We start from the raw sequence: 25,232 nt of genomic DNA, 5'->3' as shown, positions 1-25,232 counted from the left end.
GAATAATAGCCCTGCAAATTGACAATCAAAATTAACAAATACTTCTCCAAATACCTTTTTTGAAAATTGAAGAGGAAATTTTATTTCTTTAGATTTTTTAATAACCTATCCAAGTAACACATTAAACCATCTTTAACTATTTCACCAATTCGTTGAAATATATAGTAAATGTTAAAGATGGATATACTGAATTTTGAATTAGAGAATTAAAAAAAGAACAATCACTTTCACATTGAAAAAATACATTTCTTTGTGCATAATGCCTTTACTTTTGTTAATATAAACAAAGTATAACAATTCTTAAACATAAGGAAAGTTTAAATGTAATATTTTTATAATTATCTACCTGAACGAAGCATAAATATAACAATCTAATAATAACACAACTAATGTTTTCAGGCATAACGCCTTTAATAGACTAAACAAGGACTTAATATCCAGTAAATGAGTAATATCAGGAAGAGTTTTCCCCCATTAAGGAAATGATTATTGATTACGTCATACATGTCAACATTAATGTAATCACGCATGTTTTAAAAAGATGGTCAGAAAAAAATTATTAAGAAATGAAATTAAAAAATGAAAACATTTAAGCTAGAGAAGCAATAATTGCGTAGGATAAACTTAAAGCCTAATGAGTTGGGGGACTGTCAATGATACATCCGTCAAATTTACAGTGGATGTATTTTTGCAAGTACATGTTTAAAAGTATTTGTGTATTTATGGAAACTTCGAAAAACAATAAGTCTTACTCTATTGCATTAAGTTTTAAAGGTTTTTGTCTGAAGTTTAAGATTTCAAGAACTACTAAATCGATTAAGGGAAGCGTTACATTGATTCCGTTCAGAATCCTTTCTTCTATCCCTTCGAATAAAGGGCCTCTAGACGCAACTGCTATTTAAAACACCAATACATTTTTTTATTTATTTTTTGTGTGTTTTGTTTTAATCAAAATAATTTAGAGAAGCTTCGCTACTACTACGATAAAACATGACGGAATCGGCAAAATAAAAATCTTTAAATGCGCAAATTTTAATTGTAGCTATTTCCAAAAAATTCCGTAGTGCCTTTGAACAAATGTTAACTATTTAATTTAAGAATGCAACTCAAAGGATAGAAAAGAAAAAAATATTTCTTTCTCATTGTTAATTTTAAAAAGAGAAATTACTCACAACATATTTAGAGGCATACACGAACAGGGATAGATAATCAGCACAGAAATTCATCAACCAAAAAATGCAATGCAAGCGGCTACGCCACTAGAAGTCTCCAGGGGCATTTAAGCGACAGGAGGAGTGTCGACTCTAGACTTTTTTTTATAATGAAGCTGTTTATAGTGCCTATAAAAAAACGACGTCATACAATACAAATGACCAATAATAGGCCAATACACAGACAATGGCAGGCCAGTACACATTTTAATTTGCCAATGGTAGGCCAGTATGACGTAAATTTTCTTATAGGCACTATACTTGTAATAACTATAGAGAAGCATCTCTGAATAATGAAATATTTGTATCATACCTGAGATTTGCTTGGGAAAAGATTAATTTCATTGAACAATGGCTGTATGAGGTCATGTGGAATTGTGTTCTGAGATCCAACCTTAAGCAAAATATAAATCAGTTTTTATTATATATTTGCCCTTTAAGAGTTGATTGATCTAATATTTACGTCGAGAGTAAAAATGACATTAAGAAATATTATTAGAGTATAACAGTTTTTTTTTAATACTTCAATATTGTTCTTTATAGTTTTATGTTTTACTAGCGGCTTCGCCCCTAGCCTCTAGGGGCTTTGCACCAAGAGGTATAAATATCGCAAATTTTCGCACCTACCCAGCAGGAAAACATTTTCTCGATTAAATAACGAATTCGCAAAATTCGTAAAAAAAAAAAAAAAAAAATAGCGATTAAATAACGAATTTGCAAAAATTTGTAAAAAAAATGGGGGGAGGATTTTTTGTTTTTTTTGGGGGGTTGGGGGTGTCCCACATCCCAATAAAATAGCTTAAAACCACCGCAGGACCAATAGGTATATAGCCTGAAGAGTAGAATCCGATCGGTTCAGTGGATACCGAGATCTTAAGCTTCAGACGGACGGACGGACGGACGGACAGACAGACATCAAGCTACTTTGTATTATAGAAAGCACAAGTATAAGAATTAAAATATAGAAACTTCAATGAAACCAAATGTTAATTAACTTTTTATAAAGTAAATTTATGTATTTTGTTTGAGCATGTAGCTATTCTATAAGCTATGTGCCGTATAAATTTGTAATACTCAGCAGCGCTTTTACTGAAAAGTATCATCCTTGTTAGTATAAGGTAAACATAAAAACCCACAACATAAATTGTTTACTTTTTTTCTTCACACAAATATAAGTATAAATTAAGTGAAAAAAACAAGATTAAACTTTTTGATGTAGCATAAAATTTAATTCTGATGAAGTTTTTTTCAGATAATTAATTCATAAAGTATTTTGATTTAAATTTTATGTTTAATTAAAACTTTTTTAGCATAAAAAAATGGTACAATTAAAAAATGTTGACATTACTAATGATCTTAAGGCATAATATCAGACTAGACAGTGCAAATCGCCCTTTCAAGTCTTTTTGATGCTTTGCCACTATGAATGTTGTCATACTAATTACACATGAAGTCATAACTGATGAAAGAATATAATTGGTTAATTTTTGCATGAAAAAATGTGAAGCATTTTAATTGCACTGTGTATAATTTTTATACTACAGCTACAGTGAGAATCAAAGCAGTATTTTTAGTAGTGAAGCTACATTATAATTCACTTTGTCTGTCCGTCCGTCAGTAGTCAGTAAGTCAGTCCGTAACGCTATTAAAGATAGACAGCTGAAACTTTTAGTGAAGATTCCTATGACATATGCTAATATTTTCTATACATTGTTTGGCCATCTGTCTGTTAATTTGTGTGCTAGATCGATTCCTAGATTTTTATGTTTTTGTAATTTTCTCGACTCCTTTTCAAGACAGAGGACTAAAATTTTAAGGGATTAATTTATTTTACATTCTACATATTTTCACCAAGTTTTATCGATATTTGTTTATTAATTGGGGTGCTAGATCGATTCCTAGATTTTTAGGTTTTCATGATTTTCTCTATTCCTATTATCAGGGATTGAATATGTTCTTATTCTAGATATTTCCATCAAGTTTCATTAAGATTTGTCTATTAATTGCGGTGCTAGATCTATTCCTAGTTTTATTTTCGTAATTAAAAGGTTGCGTGATTTTAAAGGCTTTGTGATTACCCTATTTTATTAAGTTCAATGGTTCTATTCCTAGTTTTATTTTCGTAATTAAAAGGTTGCGTGATTTTAAAGGCTTTGTGATTACCCTATTTTATTAAGTTCAATGGTTCTATTCCTAGTTTTATTTTCGTAATTAAAAGGTTGCGTGATTTTAAAGGCTTTGTGATTACCCTATTTTATTAAGTTCAATGGTTATTGTATGACACTGCTTTATAGTAAATTTTTTCCCTATATCCATTCATAATTTTTAGCTTCGCTACTCATGGATGTTGTCATCCTTGTTTTAGGGGAAGGGGAAGAGGATAATGGACTGTAAATTATACATATATTCAAATTCATTTATTTTCTTATCTAAGAGCTTCAAACTTTGGCCACTTCTATTAAAGCTTAATTGGTTAATATAAATTTTCAGTGTCCAAACTTTTTCACTTATTATTTCAATCTAAAGAAAAAGTAATTTGTTTATAACTAACTAGCGGCTTCGCCCCTAGCCTCTAGGGGCTTTGCCCCAAGAGGTGATCAAAAAAAAATTAAGGTGAAATTCGTAAAAGGACCAAGGAAATCTCCTGCAAAAAAAAAAAGAAAAAAAAAATGGGGGGGGGGATTTTTTGTTTTGGGTGGGTTGGGGGTGTCCCACCCCCCAAGAAAATAGCTTAAAACCATCACAGGACCAGTAGGTATAATCCCTGAAAAGTAGAGCCCAATCGGTTCAGCGGTTACTGAGATCTTAAGCTTCAGACGGACAGACAGACGGACAGACATCGTTCTACTTTGTATTATAGATAGTGATGTGCATCAATTTATGATCCTTTGTCTAAGCCCTTCGTTTTTTGCTTCTTATGTATGTTGTCGTTCTTGTTTACATGAACACATATGTATTCTATGCTTTGCCTTACATTACATCATCCCATGTATCAGATGTATGTTTCTAGATACAGAGAGGAGGGATCCATTATTTTCCCACATTTAAATAATATTATAGAGGAAATTTAAATTGATTAAAACTTTTTAGAGCCTAATATACAGCAAATTTTCATATTTTATCTGGTATTTTGATCGGACTTACTTTCTATTCGCCAATTAATATAAATCATTTTTAAATTAGTGTGAAAAAGGGTAAATTCACACGTTTATTTAGCATTAACATAATTCAAAAAGATCAAATAGTGAAATATACAAATTAAAATACGATAACTTTATTTTAATCTTTATTTGTACTTTGTAGTTTTTTCCTGTTATAGATCAAAATCTTATCTTTCTATCCCTATATCCCTGGTAGACAAACTCTGACCTACACACAACAACACAAAACTTATCTTTCTATCCATATATCCCTGGTAGACAAACTCTGACCTACACACAACAACACAAAACTTATCTTCCTATCCATATATCCCTGGTAGACAAACCCTGACCTACACACAACAACACAAAACTTATCTTTCTATCCCTATATTCCTGGTAGACAAACCCTGACCTACACACAACAACACAAAACTTATCTTTCTATCCCTATATCCCTGGTAGACAAACTCTGACCTACACACAACAACACAAAACTTATCTTCCTATCCATATATCCCTGGTAGACAAACCCTGACCTACACACAACAACACAAAACTTATCTTTCTATCCCTATATTCCTGGTAGACAAACCCTGACCTACACACAACAACACAAAACTTATCTTTCTATCCCTATATCCCTGGTAGACAAACTCTGACCTACACACAACAACACAAAACTTATCTTTCTATCCATATATCCCTGGTAGACAAACCCTGACCTACACACAACAACACAAAACTTATCTTTCTATCCCTATATCCCTGGTAGACAAACCCTGACCTACACACAACAACACAAAACTTGAGATTTAATCAAATAAGAACAAATTCAATGCTTTTTATCAACGGGTATAAATTAGCAAAGTCTTTAACAGCACAATCAGAATATAAATAAAAAAAGACCAGTCAATGGCAATTTTTTTCATACAAAAATAGCACAATATTACAAAATAGAAAATTATAAGATTTGGTGGGTATCGTTGCTAAATCTTTAAATCTAATTAATTAATTTAATTTTTATCTGTTATGGATTTAAATTTGAACATGATGTATTTTTTCCAGTTTAAGAAAGTTATATTTCATCGACCTTTATGTAAACATGTACGTATAGTATTTTTGACAATTATATAGATTTTTTTGGCAATTACTTGTCTTTTTGCTGAATTAAACCAGCACCATAAAATTAAAAGAGTGCATATTATGGAACAACAAACAAGAATTTGAGAAGAATTTATCTAAAAATATCTTTAGAGTTAGATCATTTTACAAGATGAGATATGCAGCCAAGGCCAGCATATCAAAATAATAAAATTTAAGATTATTTCATTTTCTTTAAATTGTTTATTTGGGCATTAAAGATTAAAGAAGCAAAAAACTTAATTTAATTCTTATTATAAAAGAATCAAAGGCTCTGTAGCAGTGATCTAAGGTGATAAGACATTGGACGCTGTATTGACATAAAAAATTACCCCTTCTGTAGATTATAATTAGTGGTTGAAACGTTTAGACACTTAACTTAATAAACTTAAATTAAATATAAGTCCCCAAAGTTGTTAGGCCAACGAATAACAAAACGCTATTATAAAACTTTGGAGACTAGTGTATTTATAAACAGCCCAATGTCCCCTCCCTCTCTGGCTCTGTACTTTGTAGCCACAAGGGATCTTTATTTTGTTGGATAGGAAGGGGTTTAAGAGCCTTCATGAAAATAATTTAACATTGACTGTAGGAAAAGACCTAAACCAAGCCGAGACATTTGTACAACCTAATCGGACTAGTAATTTCAATCTTTTTATTAAAGGGTGAATTGAATACATATAGGATTTTACTTTGTTTATAGATGCATGGATATAAAAAGATTATAATACTAAGATGATAAGAAATAAAAGAAGCAAAACAAATGTGCAAAATATAAAATTACATTGCAAAAATCAATAATTGCTAGAAAATATGTTTTATAACAATTAATGCTGGTATTTCTATTTGTTGACTTTTCAACGCTATTCTCATTTTTTTATGGCTATATTTCGATTTTTGCAGGAAATCTGTTTTGAAATGTTGACATAGGTTACAATCAAAGTTTAAACCTCGTAAAAGTGTCTGACTATGACGTCAGAAAAAATTAACAATTAACCAATGAGAAGCCAGTATTCACTGTAATTGACCAATGGTAAAATATATAGCGATTTCTCATTGGTTAATTGTTAATTTTTTCTGACGTCATAGTCAGACACTTTTACGAGGTTCTCAAAGTTTTAATTAAGTTCTTGATACATTTCAAATGAAGATATTGTGACCTACCTTTTTATGCCAAGAATGGAATAGCTCTTTTGTAGTTTCTCCGTAGAGAATAACCCCCGCTGACATCCTACACAGTTAAGTTTTCATCAACTAGAATACATATTCACATACAAATCTTTAAATTGCCCATATAATTACAATGTATCAATACCAAATTTACTTCATTTAAAGTGGATTCCCTCCCTCCAAAAAAAAATAAGCTTAGTTTAAGTTAGATAATTATAGTGTTAGGAGAACTCCATAGGGATACAGTCCCGCAGGGTTGGGCTTCCTCAGGCCCTAGAAAATGTTTTTGTCGAAAATCAAAAGATGAAAGGGGGGAATTATACCGATCAATCACGTCTTCAAAAATATTGTACATAATGTTTGATGCAATAAAAGGTGTATTCAAAGAATTAAACAGAAAGTTATCAAACACACCCTTAAATAGTTTTTTAAAGGTACTGCTATGCCTAAAATGTATTCTAGTAAACCTGTAAATTTGTGCAGAAACCAGGTTCAAAATTTTCTCTGTTTTTAAAAAACAGAGCTCTTTCAAAACCAAAACATTCCCCCTGGCTTTCTCTCAATATATAGATTCACAAATCACAACAAAAGTTTTGTTTATATTCTAGCTTTCTTTAACATTAATCATTATTTCATATTTTGATCACTTTTTAATGTCTAACTAAAAAAATGTTGTTGTCAATGTATTTAAACTGTTTATTTTCACAACATTAAAAACTCTGCTTATCTTTTTTTCATGGCCTGACACTTGACTTTATTAAGCCTGATTAAATGTTGTCTCAAGTTGACACTAAAAATAAAAGTGATCTAATACAATATGAATATAATATATATGTATTATATATTCTTTTCTGTTCTTCTTCTGATAGCAACTAATTTATTTTGTTTAAAGTTCAGGAAGTGGAGAAAAAAAACTATTTATGCATCATATGTGCATGTGTTCTGAAAAGTGTAGGTTGTAATTTAAATGCAGGTCACTAATATTCTGTTGAAAAAAAACATATGCAGTTCACATTATATATACACAATATCACTCTCAGATTTTGAATCACAAAATAGATTTATACTTTATGTATCTGTGTGCTTGAGAAACTGAAACTAAAAGCTGTCTAACTTACAAACTAACTTAACTACAGAGTGTTAGTGTATAGCTTGTATATATAATACGCGAAAAGGAGAAAGGGTCTGCTATATAATGTGCTGCTATATAGTTATACTCCTCTGCATTTTAGTTTTGTCCAATATCAGGTATCAAAGGGCCGGGGGGAGTAGGAGGGAGGGAAAGTAAGGGGCGGGGTGCAATAGAGTCCTCAGGGGGAAAGCGGGTAAAATTGCGTAGTTGGGGAGGCAAACTTGTGTTTGAAAAAGAAGTGTGGCGGGGGAGATGACATCAGCCCCTGTACTCTAATCTCAAGCTTAAGCTATGACATCATTCTCTGTGCGTTGCACTCAATTTTATATATATACAACAGAGATAGAGAGGACAAGGGGAGCGTTCCGGCAAAGGGCTGGGGAGCAGAGAGGAGGAAAGAGGAAGAGAGCGCAGGAAGAAAAAGCTGCTCTATGAGTGGGTGGAGTTTGGGGAGCGAGGAAGGGAGGGCGCGTTCATTCAAAATTTATCGCTAAATGTTTTGACGTAAAAAATATGAGAAAATGGGTGGCTCTGGCTTAGCTCACAAATGGTTCAACATAACTTAAACTGGGGGAGGATAATTAAAACGTATAATAAAAGAGAAAACTTAATGAACGTTTTAGTTTTATAGATAAAGCTCAAAAGAAATGTATCTAAGAGACCTTGATTAAGTTTTGGTAATGAAGTGGTAATATTGGTTAATCGTAGCAACTTTATAACCACATTTATCAATAAAAACTTAAAGACAGTTTTTAAAAGGAGGGATCTAAAGGAGTAAGACAATGACCGATAAATTTGTGTACATCCCAAATTGTGATAAACAAAGTTACCCCTTCTGTAGATTACCAACCAATCAAAAGTAATAAAAGTCCTCAAAGTTGTTTAACCAACGAATAAGAGAACTTTAGGAACTATTGTAATAAACGGCCCAATGTCCCCTCCCTTCCTGTTTAAAAAGGATAAGTATAAAATATTGGAATACACAATAATTATATAAATGTATTTCTTTCTATTTGTATAAATGTATTGGTGTAGTTGTCATCTAAACAAGGATGACAATATCCATAAAAGCGAAGCACTGAAACGGTAGGACAAACGGACATTAACACTTGTATAGTGTCAGAACTAAATAATCAGTCTAATCTAAACAATCTAATAGTCGAAGCAAAATTATAAGTAAATTTGTTGAAAAATTGCTAGATACAGGATAATGTTTATTGACATACTTACATTTTAGGACTTGATTATAGAGATGCTTCGCTTAAAACATTGTACTTTGTTGAAAATTCTTTCTCGTATTCATTCGAAACCGATTCTAATCCGGTGGATTAGAACCCCTTCCCATCAATACGAAAAAAACTATGTCTTGCATCGTATTATTTCCAGTTTTCTACGAATATAGAAATGTAAAATCATAATATTAAAACCAGTTTTTTTAGCCCGTGCCTTCGGAATCTCGGACCTAAAAAACTGGATTTAATCTTATGATTTTACATTTTATATCCGCGGAAAGCTGTTTATAATACGATGCGAGAAATAACTATTCTTTCAAAAAAAATAAAAAAAAAACAGATAAAAAGTACCCATTTCAAATTGGTAATAGTTATAGAGTTGCTATGGACCATACATATAGAAAATCTTCAATCTAACACTATCCAAATTTTGTTGAAAGCTGCACCTAAATGAATGAAATAACCCTTGTTAGTGATGGAAAACTGATGTTAGATGGTGCTCCATAAATATATCCAAATTTTCATAAATATAACCAAATGTCCATAAATACCGTTAAATTTGATTTAGTTTAGGAAGCTTCTTACATTTCCTGGGTTGATTTTAGACTATTGTATTGTCATTCCTTCTCCCTTTGATAGGGGTGCCTCATCATTTTGTTATGAAAAAAATGTTGCTAAAAAGTTAAAATGTTTAAGTGGTATTTTAAGGCCACAATTTCTGTGAGATCACCATTTGAATGGCTACTCGACCTAAAAGATTTAATTTAAGAAGTGTACCTTTTGTATAAAAAGGTATTAGTTTGCTTATTTTTTTAAATTGTAATGTCTGGTGTTGGTCACGATGTAAACTTAAATATCAGACAAAAAGAAGCCAATATAGAAATACAACTTTCATTGAATGATAGAGTCAACATACATAGACCACTAAATAAAAATGTCGACACTGCCTTCATTGTACATTAAACATGCTGTACAAATAATTAAAATAAATCTTGTCGTCTGTGAGATCATCATTTGAATGGATGCTCGCGGTAATGCAAGATTAACAACAACAACTTTTAGATTCAATACAACACTGCAAAAATAATATGTGTAATAATTTTCCAAATAAATTCTTTATCAATCCTACTTGGTTTATTTATTATTGACAGCTGCGCCTCAGTATTTAGGGTAGAAAAGGATAGACAATTAGCCTAAAACCATCCAGGGACATATTGGATGCTATCCTAAAAAGAAGAATTCAATCTTAGTATAACTTATTATAATATGATATACCAAAGACATTTAAACGATTAAGAGAGTCAGAGTTAATTTTTAACATCTCAAACATGAATTAATATGTGTCAATTGTATTAGCTGTTTGATTATTATAGCTGTGATGCAGGACCATAAGTATTTTGCGCGCACACCCCCAAGTAGAGCTCACCTCATCTCAAGTTATGACATCATCATTTAAAATATTTTCAGATGGTTTCTTAAAGTAGTATCATGTCTATCTAATTTCTGTTTGTCTAACAGTATTATTTAGATGTATTCAAGCATGTTGAAAAAAATGTAGATGCTTTCCAACAAGGGGCCTGTCCAGCCCTGAATCAACCCCCCACCCCCCCCTTTATTTTTAAAAGGGGAGGGGTACCTAAAGTACCCAATATACCTAACCTAACTTGGCCTAATGTATTAAACAAACCAACGGAAATCTATCTTTACAAGGATGACAACATTAATAAAGCGAAGATTAGAAACGATAGGACAAACTGACATTAACACTTGTATAGTGTCAGAACTGAATAATCAGAATATAATTGAATAAGAGTCAAAGCAAAATTGTGAGTAAATTTGTTTAATCTTGGTACAGGATAATGTTTACGGACATGCTTACATTTTTAGGACTTGATTATAGAGTTGCTTTGTTTATGATATTGTACTTTGTTATCCCAGGAATCAATATACCAAAAATCAGAACAATCGGATAATTAGATCACTTAAAAAATTTTATTAAACAAGGATGACAACATCCACAAAAGCGAAGCACTGAAACGGTAGGACAAACGGATATTAACACTTGTATAGTGTCTGAACTGAATAATCAGAATATAAGAGTATAATAGTCGAAGCAAAATTGTAAGTAAGTTTGTTGAAAAACTGCTTGATACAGGATAATGTTTATGGACATACTTACATTCTTAGGACTTGATTATAGAGTTGCTTTGCTTATAATATTGTTCTTTGTTGTCCCAGGAATCAATATACCAAAAATCAGATCAAACGGATATTTAGATCACATAAAAATTTGTTGTTAAAAAAGTAGAAAAATCAACATGTTTAAAATGGACGTAAGGACATTCTGGTAATGATTATAGAATTGCTACGCTTTCTAAATCGTACCTAACTACCACAGTAATCACCATGCAAAGTTTGTAATCGATAGGACAATTCTAACATGCCTAATTTAATGAAAAAAAGCTATCCGTCTCGGCAGTGGCGTGCGAAGCACTTTGTCTAGGGGGGGGCATTTTGAAGATTTTGTAAAATTTTGCCCCCCCCTAAATCAAAGTGCCCCGGGGGGGCACTTTGCTTTAGGGGGGGGGGCATTTTGATTATATATACTAATTTTAAAAAAGGGCGTTTTAAGGGGTGGGATTATTTGATTATGGGCCTCCTATTCCTTATCCCTTCTTCCCCATCCCTTCTCCCATCCCTATTTCCCATTTATATCCCCCACCTCTTCCCCCCCCCCTATCTCTCCCCCCCCCCATCTCTTCTCTCCAATCCCTTCTCCCCACCCTGCAATGACCGAAGGGAATGGAGCTAGAAAGCATCTTTGAAAAAATAGTACAGAAGATAAATTAACCTTTCTTCAAATATGCAGGGAGGGAGGGGTTTTTGGGCTATTTATTACACTAGTCCCCAATATTACATAGCAGAAACCATTCGGAAGGGCGCGAAGCGCAAATTTTTTTCTTCAAATATGCAGGGAGGGAGGGGTTTTTGGGCTATTTATTACACTAGTCCCCAATATTTCATAGCAGAAACCATTTGGAAGGGCGCGAAGCGCAAATTTTTTTCTTCAAATATGCAGGGAAGGAGAGGTTTTTGGGCTATTTATTACACGAGTCCCCAATATTACATAGCAGAAACCATTTGGAAGGGCGCGAAGCGCAAATTTTTTTCTTCAAATATGCAGGGAGGGAGGGGTTTTTGGGCTATTTATTACACTAGTCCCCAATATTTCATAGCAGAAACAATTTGGAAGGGCGCAAAGCGCAAATTTTTTTCTTCAAATATGCAGGGAGGGAGGGGTTTTTGGGCTATTTATTACACTAGTCCCCAATATTTCATAGCAGAAACCATTTGGAAGGGCGCGAAGCGCAAATTTTTTTCTTCAAATATGCAGGGAGGGAGGGGTTTTTGGGCTATTTATTACACTAGTCCCCAATATTTCATATAAAATTTTCTTATTCGTTGGCTCAACAACTTTGGGGACTTTAATGGAATTTTGATTGGTTGGTTAATTAAGTCGAGTTTCCATACATTTCATCCACTAATTGTAATCTATATAAGGGGAAATTTTGTGTATCATCATTGGGGATGTACAAAATTTCTTTGGTAAAAAGTTTATATTATAAAAAATAAAATACTTCCTATAACCTGGTTTGTTATGTTCAGTGAAAAAAGATTATAACCTAATTTCTACATTAATTAAAAAATTTGGTAAGGTTAAATGAATAGTAACTGTCTGTTTGGCGCGAAGCGCCAAAATTTTTTTTTTGGAGTATTTCTTGATCTTTTTTTTTGGAAACTGGGATAGTTTTGCTTTTTGTAGGGTAGGGGGCAAAAAGGGGCATTTTTGTTGACCAGGGGGGGGCAAAATGGGGCATTTTTTAACATTTAGGGGGGGGCAGGGGGGGCGGTTGCTAGGGGGGGGCAGGGGGGGGCGTTTTGGTCGCTAGGGGGGGGCGATTGCCCCAAATGCCCCCTTCGGTTCGCACGCCACTGCGTCTCGGACGTACGGACCAACCCTAATTATAGAAAAGCTTCGTTTTTAAAAATATTTCCAAAAAATAATAAGGTGAGGGGGCATTCTAATGACATCATAATAAGAAAAAATTTCAGATGGTTCCTTATTTGATCTACAAAGAAGTATTATATTCAGTTACTAGCGGCTATGCCCCTAGAGGCCTCTAGTGGCACTTTGAATGTTTTTTTTATTTAAATTATCTAATTACAGAAATAATGGGTTTATGTTTCGTTCAAGTCTCTTTTTTGGGAGGGGTAATTTTTTTCTAGGGGCGATTTCTCCTGAGAGGGTGGTGGTACCCTCCCCCAAAATAGTTATAAACCTTCCCGGGACTTATGAGAAGCTACCCTGTTAAGGAGAACCCGATCGGTTCAGCGGTAAGCGAGATCCTTCGGTACAAACACACAGACAAACACAAGACATCCTGTTACTTTAGTATAAGGATGTGTCATGTTGTATAAGAAGGTTTCAAACACTTTTGAAACGATTCAAGCACATAATTATATTTTTGCGCACATTTCTAGAGCTCACCTCGTCTCATATGACATCATCATCTGAACTTCAAAGTATTAGGGCGTATGTCAGTCTGTATCACGCGAGTGCACAGGAATTTCTTAGGGGGTGTGATACCCTACTACAAACCTTCTCCCACACGCTCCAATCTGTTACCCTACATCTTTAATATTCCAAAGGGAAACTTTTGAACTTTGATAATAATGATTTGTCCTATTCTTATATCATTTAAAGCCTTGATTTTGGGTTTGAGGTATTTGGATTGATGACGTAAATTAAATTTTGTGCGCACCCCCAAAAAACGTCCTTATTACATCATCAAATATAACGAGTATAGGAAACCAAGTATACGTATAATAAGGATATTAAGAATTAATTTTTCCATGACAACTGGGGGGTTGTATCAACCCTCCTTAATGTTGGCACCCTCCTTACACCTCCTTCTGCACGTCTCTGAACATAGACAAGCTGGTTACTGAAACAATTAGGTACAATTTTGAAAGTGAATTAAGTAACTCAGTTTCTATGGTTTTATTTAGAAGACGATCAGACTCCACACACAATATGCAAAGTATGCCATGTTTTGTTGAGTTTTGCAATCATGAATGTTGTCATCCTTGTCAAACGTAATACAAAAATCTGGTATTATCTCGCCAAAAGTGCTCTGACATGCCTAGCCATCTGCGTCATTTCAAACGTTTTGGTTCAATAAAAAATTTCGCTTTTACATCTCCAGTTGTTATTTTTGAGTTACTAGGTGCTTCGCCCGTAGCTGTAGGGACTATGCTTGAGGGGGTAAGTAAATTCGCCTAACCTATTTATAAAAAAAATTGATGAGCAATTTTTAAACATAAAGGTTTGGTGATTTTATTGTTTTTAAAAGCGAAGCTTTTCTATAATTAGGGTCGGTCCGTCCGTCCGTCCGTACGTCCGTACGTCCGTACGTCCGTACGTCCGTAACGGATAGCTTTTTTCGTTAATTTAGACATGTTAGAATTGTCCTATCGATTTCAAATTTTGCATGGTGATTCCTTTAGTAGTTAGGTACGATTTAGAAAGCGTAGCAACTCTATAATCATTACCAAAATGTCCGTACGTCCATTTTAAACATGTTGATTTTTTAACTTTTTTAAATAGCTTTTTTCGTTAATTTAGGCATGTTATAATTGTCCTATCGATTTAAAATTTTGCATGGTGATTCCTGTAATAGTTAGGTACGATTTAGAAAGCGTAGCAACTCTATAATCATTACCAAAATGTCCGTACGTCCATTTTAAACATGTTGATTTTTTTACTTTTTTAAATAGCTTTTTTCGTTAATTTAGGCATGTTATAATTGTCCTATCGATTTCAAATTTTGCATGGTGATTCCTGTAATAGTTAGGTACGAGTTAGAAAGCGTAGCAACTCTATAATCATTACCAGAATGTCCGTACGTCCATTTTAAACATGTTGATTTTTTTTACATTTTTAACAACAAATTTGTATGTGACCTAATTATCTGATTGGTCTGATTTTTGGTATACTGATTCCTAGGATAACAAAGTACAATATTAAAAGCGAAGCAACTCTATAATCAAGTCCTAAAAATGTAAGTATGTCCATAATCATTGTCCTGTATCAAGCAGTTTTTCAACAAATTTACTTACAATTTTGCTTTGATTCTTATACATTCGCATTCTGATTATTCAGTTCTGACATTATACAAGTCTTAATGTCCGTTTGTCCTTCCATTTCAGAGCTTCGCTTTTATGGATGTTGTCATCCTTGTTAAATAGCGGTTACGCCCCTAGAGGCCTCTGGGGGCCCTAAAGAGTAAGACCCACTTTTAATTTTAGTTTTAAAAATAAAAATAATTTTTATGGGCAATTTCTTTTGGGAGGGGGGTGGTACCCTCCCCCTAAATAGCTATAAACCTTTCCCAGGACCTATGAGAAGCTACACTGTAAAGTAGAAGCATATCGGTCAGATCATAGACAGACAGACATAGATCATGAGCTGGATCTTTAAATGTGTAGCCGTAGCCGTAGCCGTAGCCGTAGCCGTAGCCGTAGCCGTGGCCGTGGCCGTAGTCGTAGCCGTCGCCAATACCAGTGCTGCCAATAAAACATGGATTTTTTAATGTTTGAAGTTTTTACGTACAATTATTATTATTTTCATATTTTTACTGAAAATTAAAAAAGTGGTTGAGATTTAAATATCACATGTAGCCGTGGCCACGCATAGCCAATTTGATTTAAAGATCGCTATCAGGTTAGTGGCTGTACCTCTGGCAGCGGCAACGGCTACACATAAAGATCCAGCTCTTTTATTTTTATCTGAATAAATAAAATCTAGTTTTATTATATAATTTATTTTTAATCTAAGTCTAGTAAAAATTTACATACGACGCAAAATTTAAAAGATTTTTATCCCAAAATATTCATGTTATAAAATAACAAATAGGGCTAAAGGCCAAAGGCCAAAAAAACAACGAGAAATTTAAGTTTAAACAATTCTTTTTATATTTTCCTTTTTAAAAGCGAAGCCTTTCTAAAATTAGGGTCGGTCCGTACGTCCGTCCGTAACGGATAGCTTTTTTCGTTAATTTAGGCATGTTAGAATTGTCCTACTGATTTCAATTTTTGCATGGTGATTCCTTTAATAGTTAGGTACGATCTAGAAAGCGTAGCAACTCTATTATCATCACCAAAATGTCCGTACGTCCATTTTAAACATGTTGATTTTTTACTTTTTTAACAACAAATTTTTATGTTATCTAATCATCCAATTGATCTGATTTTTAGTACATTGATTCCTTGGACAACAAAGTATAATGTAATAAGCGAAGCAACTCTATAATCAAGTCCTAAAAATGTAAGTATGTCCGTAAACATTATCCTGTACCAAGCAGTTTTTCAACAAATTTACTTACAATTTTGCTTTGATTCTTATACTTTCATATTATGATTATTCAGTTTTGTCACTATACAAGTGTTAATGTCTGTTTGTCCTACCATTTCAGTGCTTCGCTTTTATGGATGTTGTCATCCTTGTTTATTTTAGAATACATAAAAAAATATATTAATTACACATAATGTTGATAAGTTTATTATTTTAAAACTATTTATAAAGAAATAGATATTCAAGATGCGTATATATTATAACTCGAAAGAAAAAGAATATAATAAAATATATATTTAATCATTAATAGATCTTTACCATAAAACCTTAATCTAGCAGGTTAAGAAATAAAAAAAATAGTTGTCATTGACAATAGTTATCGCATCGTGTTACAGACATCTTTCCACGGATAATAACACAAAAAAATATAGGAGTAAAACCAGTTATATAATCCCCGAGTGATCGAAGGCCCGAGCCGGTAACAAAACTTGTCATAAATTTTATAATATTTTTTAATATTCGTGAACAATTGTTTATAATACGATGCTGTTCATGATTTTTCAGTGTGGCTGAGAACCGGTTCTAATCCAGCGGATATTAATCGAGGGTTTGAAGCAATACTGAAAAAGTGTTTTCTATTTGTGTAGATGTTTGTTGATTATTATCTGGACAACGTCCGGCTCCGCGAGGGTGGAAATATCTCCCAGCTCATCAGATTTATCTGCAGCTATCTTTCTCAAGATTCTTCGCATTATTTTACCTGAATTAGAATATTAAAGTATAATCCTACATATAACTGTATAACTTACTATGTCCGTACGTCTGCAATGAGAAGATTGTACAAACTCAGACCTATATGCTTTATTCGTGCAGATAAAGGGTAGATACATCCACCTCTAGGTATCTAAACCACAACACCAACGTGACAAGGGTCTACACCCCCAGGTACAGCCAAAGGGGCTGGGTCAGGTAAAAAAGTAAAAAAACACCGACCTTAATTTTAAGGGGTTTGTTAAAAATTTTGGGTCATGGAAAGAAAACGAAGTTGCGGGTTTCATCGTATTTTCACGGTAGCTTTTGAACGGTTATTTTAGGTTAGGTTAGGTTAAGTAAATGGTTAGAAAATATGCCCCGTAGGACTAGAACCCCCCGCAGGGCCTAGGAAAAGGAGAAAAGCTACTTTGAAAGTACGACGAAACCTGCAACTTAGTTTTCTTTCCATGATTCAAATTTTTTGCACACTTCGTACGTCAATTTAACAATTTATATAAATATCATCAAATAATTCGATTTAAAAATATGTATTTACTATTTTTAATATTGAATCATTGGAAGAAGACTTTTTTCATACTCAATATAATAAACCTAGTAAAAGTGTCTGACTCTGATTATGACGTAAAAAATAGCCAATAAGAGGCCACTATAAATTTTACTATTGGTCAATTACAGTGTATACTGGCCTCTCATTGGCAATTTTTTTTACGTTATAATCAGAGTCAGACACTTTTACTACGTTCAATATAATATGTAAACAAAACTGTCAATAATATTAAAACTGTAAAAAAAATGTATAGGCTGCGTCCCTACACAGCAGTTACTATACCTGATCTTGTTTTTGGAAGCCCAGGAGTAAACAAAATATGTTCTGGAATAGCAAAACCTAAAATAATCAAATAATATAGTAACATCCAGCCTAACTGTACAAGACTGAAGAGGGTGCCATGTTCATTTTTCACCGACATATATTTCAAATAAATAATTATGAAGATTCAAACTTTTTCACTGCATTGAATTTATCAGATATTATGTAACGTAACATTTTAGTCAATTCAATTATTTCTAAAGGGCAAAGTGTATTCTATAACTCTTGCCCTTTTTCACACTATTTGTATGCAATTATAAAGTCCTGCCAGTAGAGAAATTGTCCTGCCATTGACAAGTTTCATAATTTCGCATGTATTAATAAATCAATGTCGTATTGTGTTCGTATATTTGTAATTTAGGACATTACCATTGTCAAAAATGTGCATTATTTGAACTTTATTTCAATTTCCCATGCATTTTCATAGGTTAAGACTTCTATAAAGCGGCCAAGCCCCTTAATGGCTTCTAGATTCAATTTCAGAAAGAAAAAGGAAAAAATATTTTTTGGGAAGGGGCGATTTCTCTTTGAATGAAAGAGGTACCCTCTCTAAAAGCAATTGGAAACCGTCCATGAACCTATAAGTAGCTTCACTGTAAAGGAGACCCATATCCGTTCAGCGGTTAGCGAGATTCTGCGTTACAGACAACAAAAAATCTTTCTAATTTATATGTATAATACTAGTGGCTTTGCCTCTAGCCTCTAACAGGTAATGAACTGGGCTTATCAACCCTCTTTTTTTATTTTAGATTTAAATTGAAAAAGTAAAAAAACAATTTGGAGGAACTTTTTCAGGAGGGGTGTGGGTTAGTCGACCACTGCCTTTTTTAATTTGTTCTAAAAAGAAACTATTTTTTGGGGGGTGTCCCACCCCAAGAAAATATCTTAAAACCAGCACAATAACAGTAGGTATATTCCATGAAGAGGAGAGCTCAATCGGTTCAGTGGTTACTGAGATCTTAAGCTTATGACAGATAGACAGACAGACATCATTCTACTTTGTATTATAGATGATGGTCATGCCATACCTGAAATTTTGGTCTTGACAATTTTCCTAAGCTCCTCCCTGAGTTTCTCCTCCGACACTTGCTCTGACATCTCTTTCAGGATAACGTAGGCGTAAACACCTTCTCCTTTCACAGGGTGAGGGAAGCCAACCACGGCAGCCTCGGCGACAAGAGGGTGCTCGGTCAGAACCTCTTCAACCTTAATATCAAATTAAGATATAATATGATACCTGTAGCTATCTCTGTGATTGTGTGTGTGTGTGTGTATGATGTCCACTAAAAATTCGGAAATTACTTATTTTAAGGTTAAAAAAGTAAAGTAGAGCTTTTTATAGTGCCTATAAAAAATGACGTTAATCTGGCCTTCAATTAGTCAATTAAAATGTATACTAGCCTGTCATTGGTAATTTAGTCAGTGTATTAGCCTATTATTGGTCATTTGTATTGTATGACGTCATTTTTATAGGCACTATGAAGAACTTGAAGGAAAGTTCTTATGGTTTTAGGCTATTTTCAGGGAGGTAGGTGCAGAATTTGAATTAACTCTACCTCCGCAGTTCCAAGTCTGTGCCCAGTAACATTAATAACATCATCCATCCGTCCAGTTATCTGATAATCACCGTTTTCATCCCTTAAAATGAAAAAAATATATTTTTGTAAGAAAACTACTCGAATACATTATCTATTCATTTCGCCTGTTTGTCCCTCTGTACGCTAATAAGAAAAATAAAATTTTCTCTGATACTATTTAAGATAAATTACTGTGCATCCCGTAAACAACTTACTGGTTGATTGTCATGGTCAGGTTATAAAATAATTGTTTTTATAACAGTTTCGTAGTTATCATATCTAACTCTGTCTTTAATTTTTGTTTTGTGATCAATGAAACTTCTGCTCTATAACAATTAAAATATATTATTATGTTATCGTTCTTGTTGAAACCTAATTTGTTAGTTCTAAGTAGATAATTTGCCAATATTTTGGGTTCATTTGATATCAGTTTAAAAGGCTAATATTGGAACTAATAAATTTTATTTGGTTTTAGTCTAGCTATATGATTATCATTTTTGGTATGCTATAAGGTATTGTATTTTATATCGTTAGGTTTCGTGATTTTGGATGTTACAAAAGCAGATTAAAAATTGATATTTAAAACTAATTTATCAACTAAAATCAATTATAAAATGTGAAAATTTAAAATTTTATTTTTCAAGATGATTTATCTGGATAAATCTATGATACAATAATCAATAATTATAAAAATCAATAAGTTATACAACATTATACGGAAGCGAACCACCCGGTCTTAGAAAGCTGTAGAAGAATTTGAATCAGGTTCGTTTTGTAACAATTTTAAAATTTCAAATATAAAAAAAAAATATTTAAAATTTTTAAAAAGAAATTTGTAAGTTTTGCTCGACCAAATTTTATTTTTAAATATATAAATAAAAAGGTAAATATTAAAAGTAGCACCATAACGTACTTGATTCTTGTAAATTGTCCGTCTGTTTTCAACTCGGACGCATGCGCACAATATCATAACAAACCCGTCTGCTAGGATTTCCCAGCAAAAATTCTAATAAAAATTTACTAAATAAACACTAACTATAATTTTAATATAATTTATTTTGTTTTTTAATGATCTTTGATTTAAACAGCTATCGTAAATTAAATATGAAAATTATATTTGATTTGGATTTTAGTCATCAAAATGAAAGATGTTTTGCTGGGTAGGAAATCTTTGATATTTCTGCTACTAGACGCATGCGCAGTGAGAAATTATGACGTCATATCCGTAGATTTTGGTAGAATCTTCTAGAAATTTCTCAACTTCTATAATTTCCCGTGCCGGCAATTCTGTTTACTCAAATTTTCTTCACTTTTCTGAAAACAAGCCGGTCGAGAGGATCGTCTTGTCGCTGACAATAATAGTTAATTTCTTCATTTATATCAACAAATTACGCAAATTTTAAACACAATATGGCCGAAGAAACTGAAACCTTTGCCTTTCAGGTGATTATATATGTTTATATTAATAATTTGCATTTAATTTATTTAATATTAATTATGCCGGCAATAGCTTATCTTCAGTAAAAGCTTTTTAGTTTTCATTTATTTTGTCTCTTTAGTGTAACCTATTAATACTGACTAAGATCTTCATTGTAGTGAAGTTTCACATATGTCCTAGCAACTAATGGTGTAATTGTCCAATAATTAAATCTATTGATATATAGCTATATTGCTTTAATACTCTGTACCACTTGTGTTATATATCAGGGTCTTGTGCCCATAGTTTTTAAAAGAAATATATATTTAGAAAAAAGTGGCGGGATAATTAGACGAAAACCAATTTAAGATTCAAAATCAATGAACAGCAAAACTCTTTTACTCCTAGATCCAGATATCATTTTTTGTCGTGCTAAGATCTCACTAACTTCTGTTCCGAATTAGATTTTAATTAAGGAAGCTTTATTCAAGTTACTCTTTTGTTATGGAGATTTTTACTGAACTTATTTGGTCAGATTCGAGGTCCCTAAATGCTTAAATTTAAACTTGTGATACAATAAACTTCTAGAAGGCTTTATATCTGAAAATTATTTAATTTTATTGAACTTGCCCTAATCTTTTTTATATGTTTAGGCTGAGATTGCCCAGTTGATGAGCTTGATTATTAACACATTCTACAGCAACAAGGAAATCTTCCTCAGAGAGTTGATCTCCAACTCCAGCGATGCCTTGGATAAAATCAGGTAAAATATAGAGCTTAAAGAGTGTATATTTGATAAAGAAAATCAAAGATTTTCTCAAGTATAGTAGTGTCGATCACTGTACGACAACGACATATTAGTTCACTTCTATTTAGTGTTTCTTAGTAAGGTAGGGGACTGAGAATAAGAATATTCGGTACCCAAAGTTGATACACTTGTTGGCTTATGGTTTGGGTACTTTTCTGTAAATATATATTAGTTGTTTTTAATTTTACTAGTGTCCTAATTATTCAACTAATAGCTTAAGTGCATAGAAGGGTTAGTATGGTGTAAAATCATTGGGCATGCATTCAATTTAGTCAATTTTATCCATAAATACCAGCGTGAGTTTCTCTTGTTTAAATGTTAGTTTCCTTGTTCATTATAAATCTTGCAATGAATACAACTAGTTTTTTTGTTACAGGTACGAGTCCCTCACAGATGCCTCCAAGCTGGAGTCCCAGAAGGAGCTGTACATTAAGATCGTGCCCGACCTGGAGGCCAAGACCCTGACCATCATTGATACCGGTATCGGTATGACCAAGGCTGATATGATCAACAACCTGGGTACCATCGCCAAGTCTGGAACTAAGGCTTTCATGGAGGCCCTTCAGGTAAATGCCACCAAGTTTGTTTGTGTTTTACAATTTTCTACGCCTTAGTACTTAAACTTAAATATTTGGTAATTATTCTGTATTTAAAATTGTCCTTCAAGCAATTTATACTATTTTATCCCTTTCCTCGACCCCTGAAAAATTAAATATGGCTTTATCATTAACCCAGATGAGTAATGATGAAACATTAAATCATTATTTGTTATGTTAAATGCTATATAAACTCTGTAATTTTTTCAGTTTTTTGTTTTATTATATTACCTAGAGTTTTTTTTGTCCTATATTATTCTCATTGAAAAAATTCACTATACTAAATGACGTATTTTTGTTTAGGCTGGTGCTGATATTTCTATGATTGGTCAGTTCGGTGTGGGTTTCTACTCCGCCTACCTTGTCGCCGACAAAGTTGTCGTCACATCCAAGCACAATGATGACGAGCAGTACATCTGGGAGTCCTCCGCCGGTGGTAGCTTCACCATCAAGCCTGACCACGGCGAGTCTCTGGGCAGAGGTACTAAGATTGTTCTGCACATGAAGGAAGATCAGGCTGAGTATATTGAGGAGAAGAAGATTAAGGAGATTGTTAAGAAACACTCTCAGTTCATTGGCTATCCCATCAAGCTGCTTGTACAGAAGGAGCGCGAGAAGGAGGTGAGCGATGATGAGGCTGAGCCAGCTGAGTCCGAGGCCAAGGAGGGTGATGAGCCCAAGATTGAGGATGTTGGAGAGGATGAGGATGCTGACAAGAAGACTGATGAGAAGAAGAAAAAGAAGATCAAGGAGAAGTACAGCGAGGATGAGGAGCTGAACAAGACTAAGCCCATCTGGACCAGATCTCCTGATGATATCTCTAACGAGGAATACGGAGAGTTCTACAAGAGCTTGACCAACGATTGGGAGGATCATCTGGCTGTCAAGCACTTCTCTGTTGAGGGTCAGCTTGAGTTCAGAGCCCTGCTCTTTGTACCCAAGAGAGCTCCTTTTGATCTGTTTGAAAACAAGAAGCAGAAAAACAACATCAAGCTGTATGTCAGACGTGTGTTCATCATGGACAACTGTGAGGAGATCATCCCTGAGTATCTCAACTTTATCAAGGGTGTTGTCGACTCTGAGGATCTTCCTCTTAACATCTCCAGAGAAATGCTCCAGCAGAACAAGATCCTCAAGGTTATCCGTAAGAACATTGTCAAGAAGGTCATGGAGGCAATTGAAGAGATTGCTGAGGATAAGGATAACTACAAGAAGTTCTACGAGCAGTTTGGCAAGAACGTCAAGCTTGGCATCCACGAGGACAGCACCAACAGGAAGAAGCTGGCAGGTATGCTTAGATTCTACACCTCTGCCAGCGGAGAGGAGATGTGCTCTCTGAATGACTATGTCTCCAGGATGAAGGAGAACCAGAAGGACATTTACATCATCACCGGTGAGTCCAAGGAGGTTGTTTCCACCAGCTCTTTCGTTGAGAGACTGAAGAAGCGTGGTCTTGAGGTTGTGTACATGACTGAGCCCATTGATGAATATGTCGTCCAGCAACTGAAGGAATTCGAGGGCAAGAACCTTGTCTCCGTTACCAAGGAAGGTCTTGAGCTCCCTGAGGATGAGGAAGAAAAGAAGAAGCGCGAGGAGGATGTCAAGAAATTCGAGACCCTGTGCAAGGTCATGAAGGACATCCTGGACAAGAAGGTTGAGAAGGTCACCGTCTCCTCCAGACTTGTTTCCTCCCCCTGCTGCATTGTCACATCCCAGTATGGTTGGACCGCCAACATGGAGCGTATCATGAAGGCTCAGGCTCTCCGTGACACCTCCACCATGGGCTACATGGCTGCCAAGAAGCATCTGGAAATCAACCCCGACCATCCCATCGTTGAAAACCTTCGTACTCGTGCCGAGGCTGATAAGAACGACAAATCCGTGAAGGATCTCGTCATGCTGTTGTTTGAGACCAGCTTGCTGTCATCTGGCTTTAGCCTGGAGGATCCTATGGTCCACGCTCAGAGAATCCACAGGATGATCAAGCTTGGTCTGGGTATTGATGAGGATGAGGCCGAAGCTGAAGCTGTTGACGACAGTGACATGCCACCACTAGAGGGAGACGCTGAAGATGCCAGCAGAATGGAGGAGGTTGATTAATTTCACAAATTTCCCGCATTTATCAACACTGAAATTTTTGCATTATTCTCTTCCCAAAGAATTGAAAAGAAAAAGAAGAAACCAGTTTATTATGTTTTGTTATTATTCATATGTAATTTGATCTCTCGTTTGTGATTTAAAATATGTTTTAAGTTTGAAAATTCACTCTGATATATCCTCGTGTCTTTATTATGTAGAAATAAACCTGATCGTTCTGCTTAAATTATTTTTTAATTAAAATTTGTTTTATTGTAAAAGCTGCCTCATAATTTTTATATGTCGACAGTCTGCATGCATGAAAAAGGTATAGCTTAGCATTTACAGGCGTTTTCTCAGTTTTATTACATTTTTTAAAAGCGAAGCTTTTCTGAAATTGGGGTCCGTCCGTCCGTAACGGACAGCTTTTTTCGTTAGTTTAGGCATGTTAAAATTGTCTCAATTTCAAACTTTGCTTTGTGTTTCCTTTAGTAGATGGGTACGATTTAGAAAGCGTAGCAACTCTTGTCATTACCAAAATGTCCGTGCGTCCATTTTAAACATGTATTTACTTATCAACAACAAATTCTTATGTGATCTTATCATCTGATTGATCTGATTTTTGTTGCATTGATTCCTGGGAAACAAAGTTTAAGTTTAAAGCGAAGCAACTC

General features: G+C 33.9%; 3 protein-coding genes across 4 annotated transcripts in view; 1 reads left to right on the top strand and 2 right to left on the bottom strand.

Annotated features, from left to right (window-relative positions):
* raw (NDT-like domain-containing protein raw) overlaps positions 1–7,887 on the bottom strand; it is a 30,278-nt gene extending 22,391 nt beyond the window's left edge. Inside the window, exons 1-3 of one of the 2 annotated variants that reach the window (XM_080164982.1) lie at positions 7,132–7,887; positions 6,659–6,725; positions 1,525–1,605 (exon numbers count right to left, since the gene is read on the bottom strand). In XM_080164982.1, coding sequence (XP_080021108.1) covers positions 1,525–1,605; positions 6,659–6,724 — 147 coding nt within the window. In that variant the 5' untranslated portion in view covers position 6,725; positions 7,132–7,887. Of the gene's footprint in view, positions 1–346; positions 419–1,524; positions 1,606–6,658; positions 6,726–7,131 lie in introns of those variants that run through there. The other variant, XM_080164990.1, reaches the window with a different exon arrangement.
* An 8,746-nt stretch (positions 7,888–16,633) lies between these two features.
* The window catches only part of LOC145322729 (acetyl-coenzyme A synthetase 2-like, mitochondrial), a 66,866-nt gene continuing 58,267 nt past the window's right edge, over positions 16,634–25,232 (bottom strand). Inside the window, exons 21-24 of the mRNA XM_080164969.1 lie at positions 19,641–19,722; positions 19,113–19,290; positions 18,046–18,102; positions 16,634–17,202 (exon numbers count right to left, since the gene is read on the bottom strand). Coding sequence (XP_080021095.1) covers positions 17,078–17,202; positions 18,046–18,102; positions 19,113–19,290; positions 19,641–19,722 — 442 coding nt within the window. The 3' untranslated portion in view covers positions 16,634–17,077. The remainder of the gene's footprint in view (positions 17,203–18,045; positions 18,103–19,112; positions 19,291–19,640; positions 19,723–25,232) is intronic.
* LOC145322722 (heat shock protein 83-like) lies at positions 20,868–24,805 on the top strand. Its single transcript, XM_080164956.1, has 4 exons — positions 20,868–21,104; positions 21,732–21,841; positions 22,263–22,452; positions 22,786–24,805. Exons 1-4 carry the CDS (start codon positions 21,072–21,074, stop codon positions 24,580–24,582), a joined length of 2,130 nt encoding a protein of 709 aa, XP_080021082.1. The 5' UTR covers positions 20,868–21,071; the 3' UTR covers positions 24,583–24,805.

Source organism: Acartia tonsa, chromosome 1 (assembly GCF_053477335.1).
Source record: "Acartia tonsa isolate MP-2025a chromosome 1, ASM5347733v1, whole genome shotgun sequence".
Taxonomy (NCBI): Eukaryota; Metazoa; Arthropoda; class Copepoda; order Calanoida; family Acartiidae; genus Acartia; species Acartia tonsa.
The sequence above is the reverse complement of the archived record's forward strand: the minus strand, read 5'-3'. Positions and strand labels throughout refer to the sequence as shown.

Excerpts from the sequence above, each read along its gene's own strand:
- LOC145322722 (XM_080164956.1), top strand. The coding sequence starts at position 21,072 with ATGGCCGAAGAAACTGAAACCTTTGCCTTTCAG. Across the intron at positions 21,842-22,262 it reads GATGCCTTGGATAAAATCAG|GTACGAGTCCCTCACAGATG; the intron begins GTAAAATATAGA and ends TTTTTGTTACAG. Across the intron at positions 22,453-22,785 it reads CTTTCATGGAGGCCCTTCAG|GCTGGTGCTGATATTTCTAT; the intron begins GTAAATGCCACC and ends ATTTTTGTTTAG.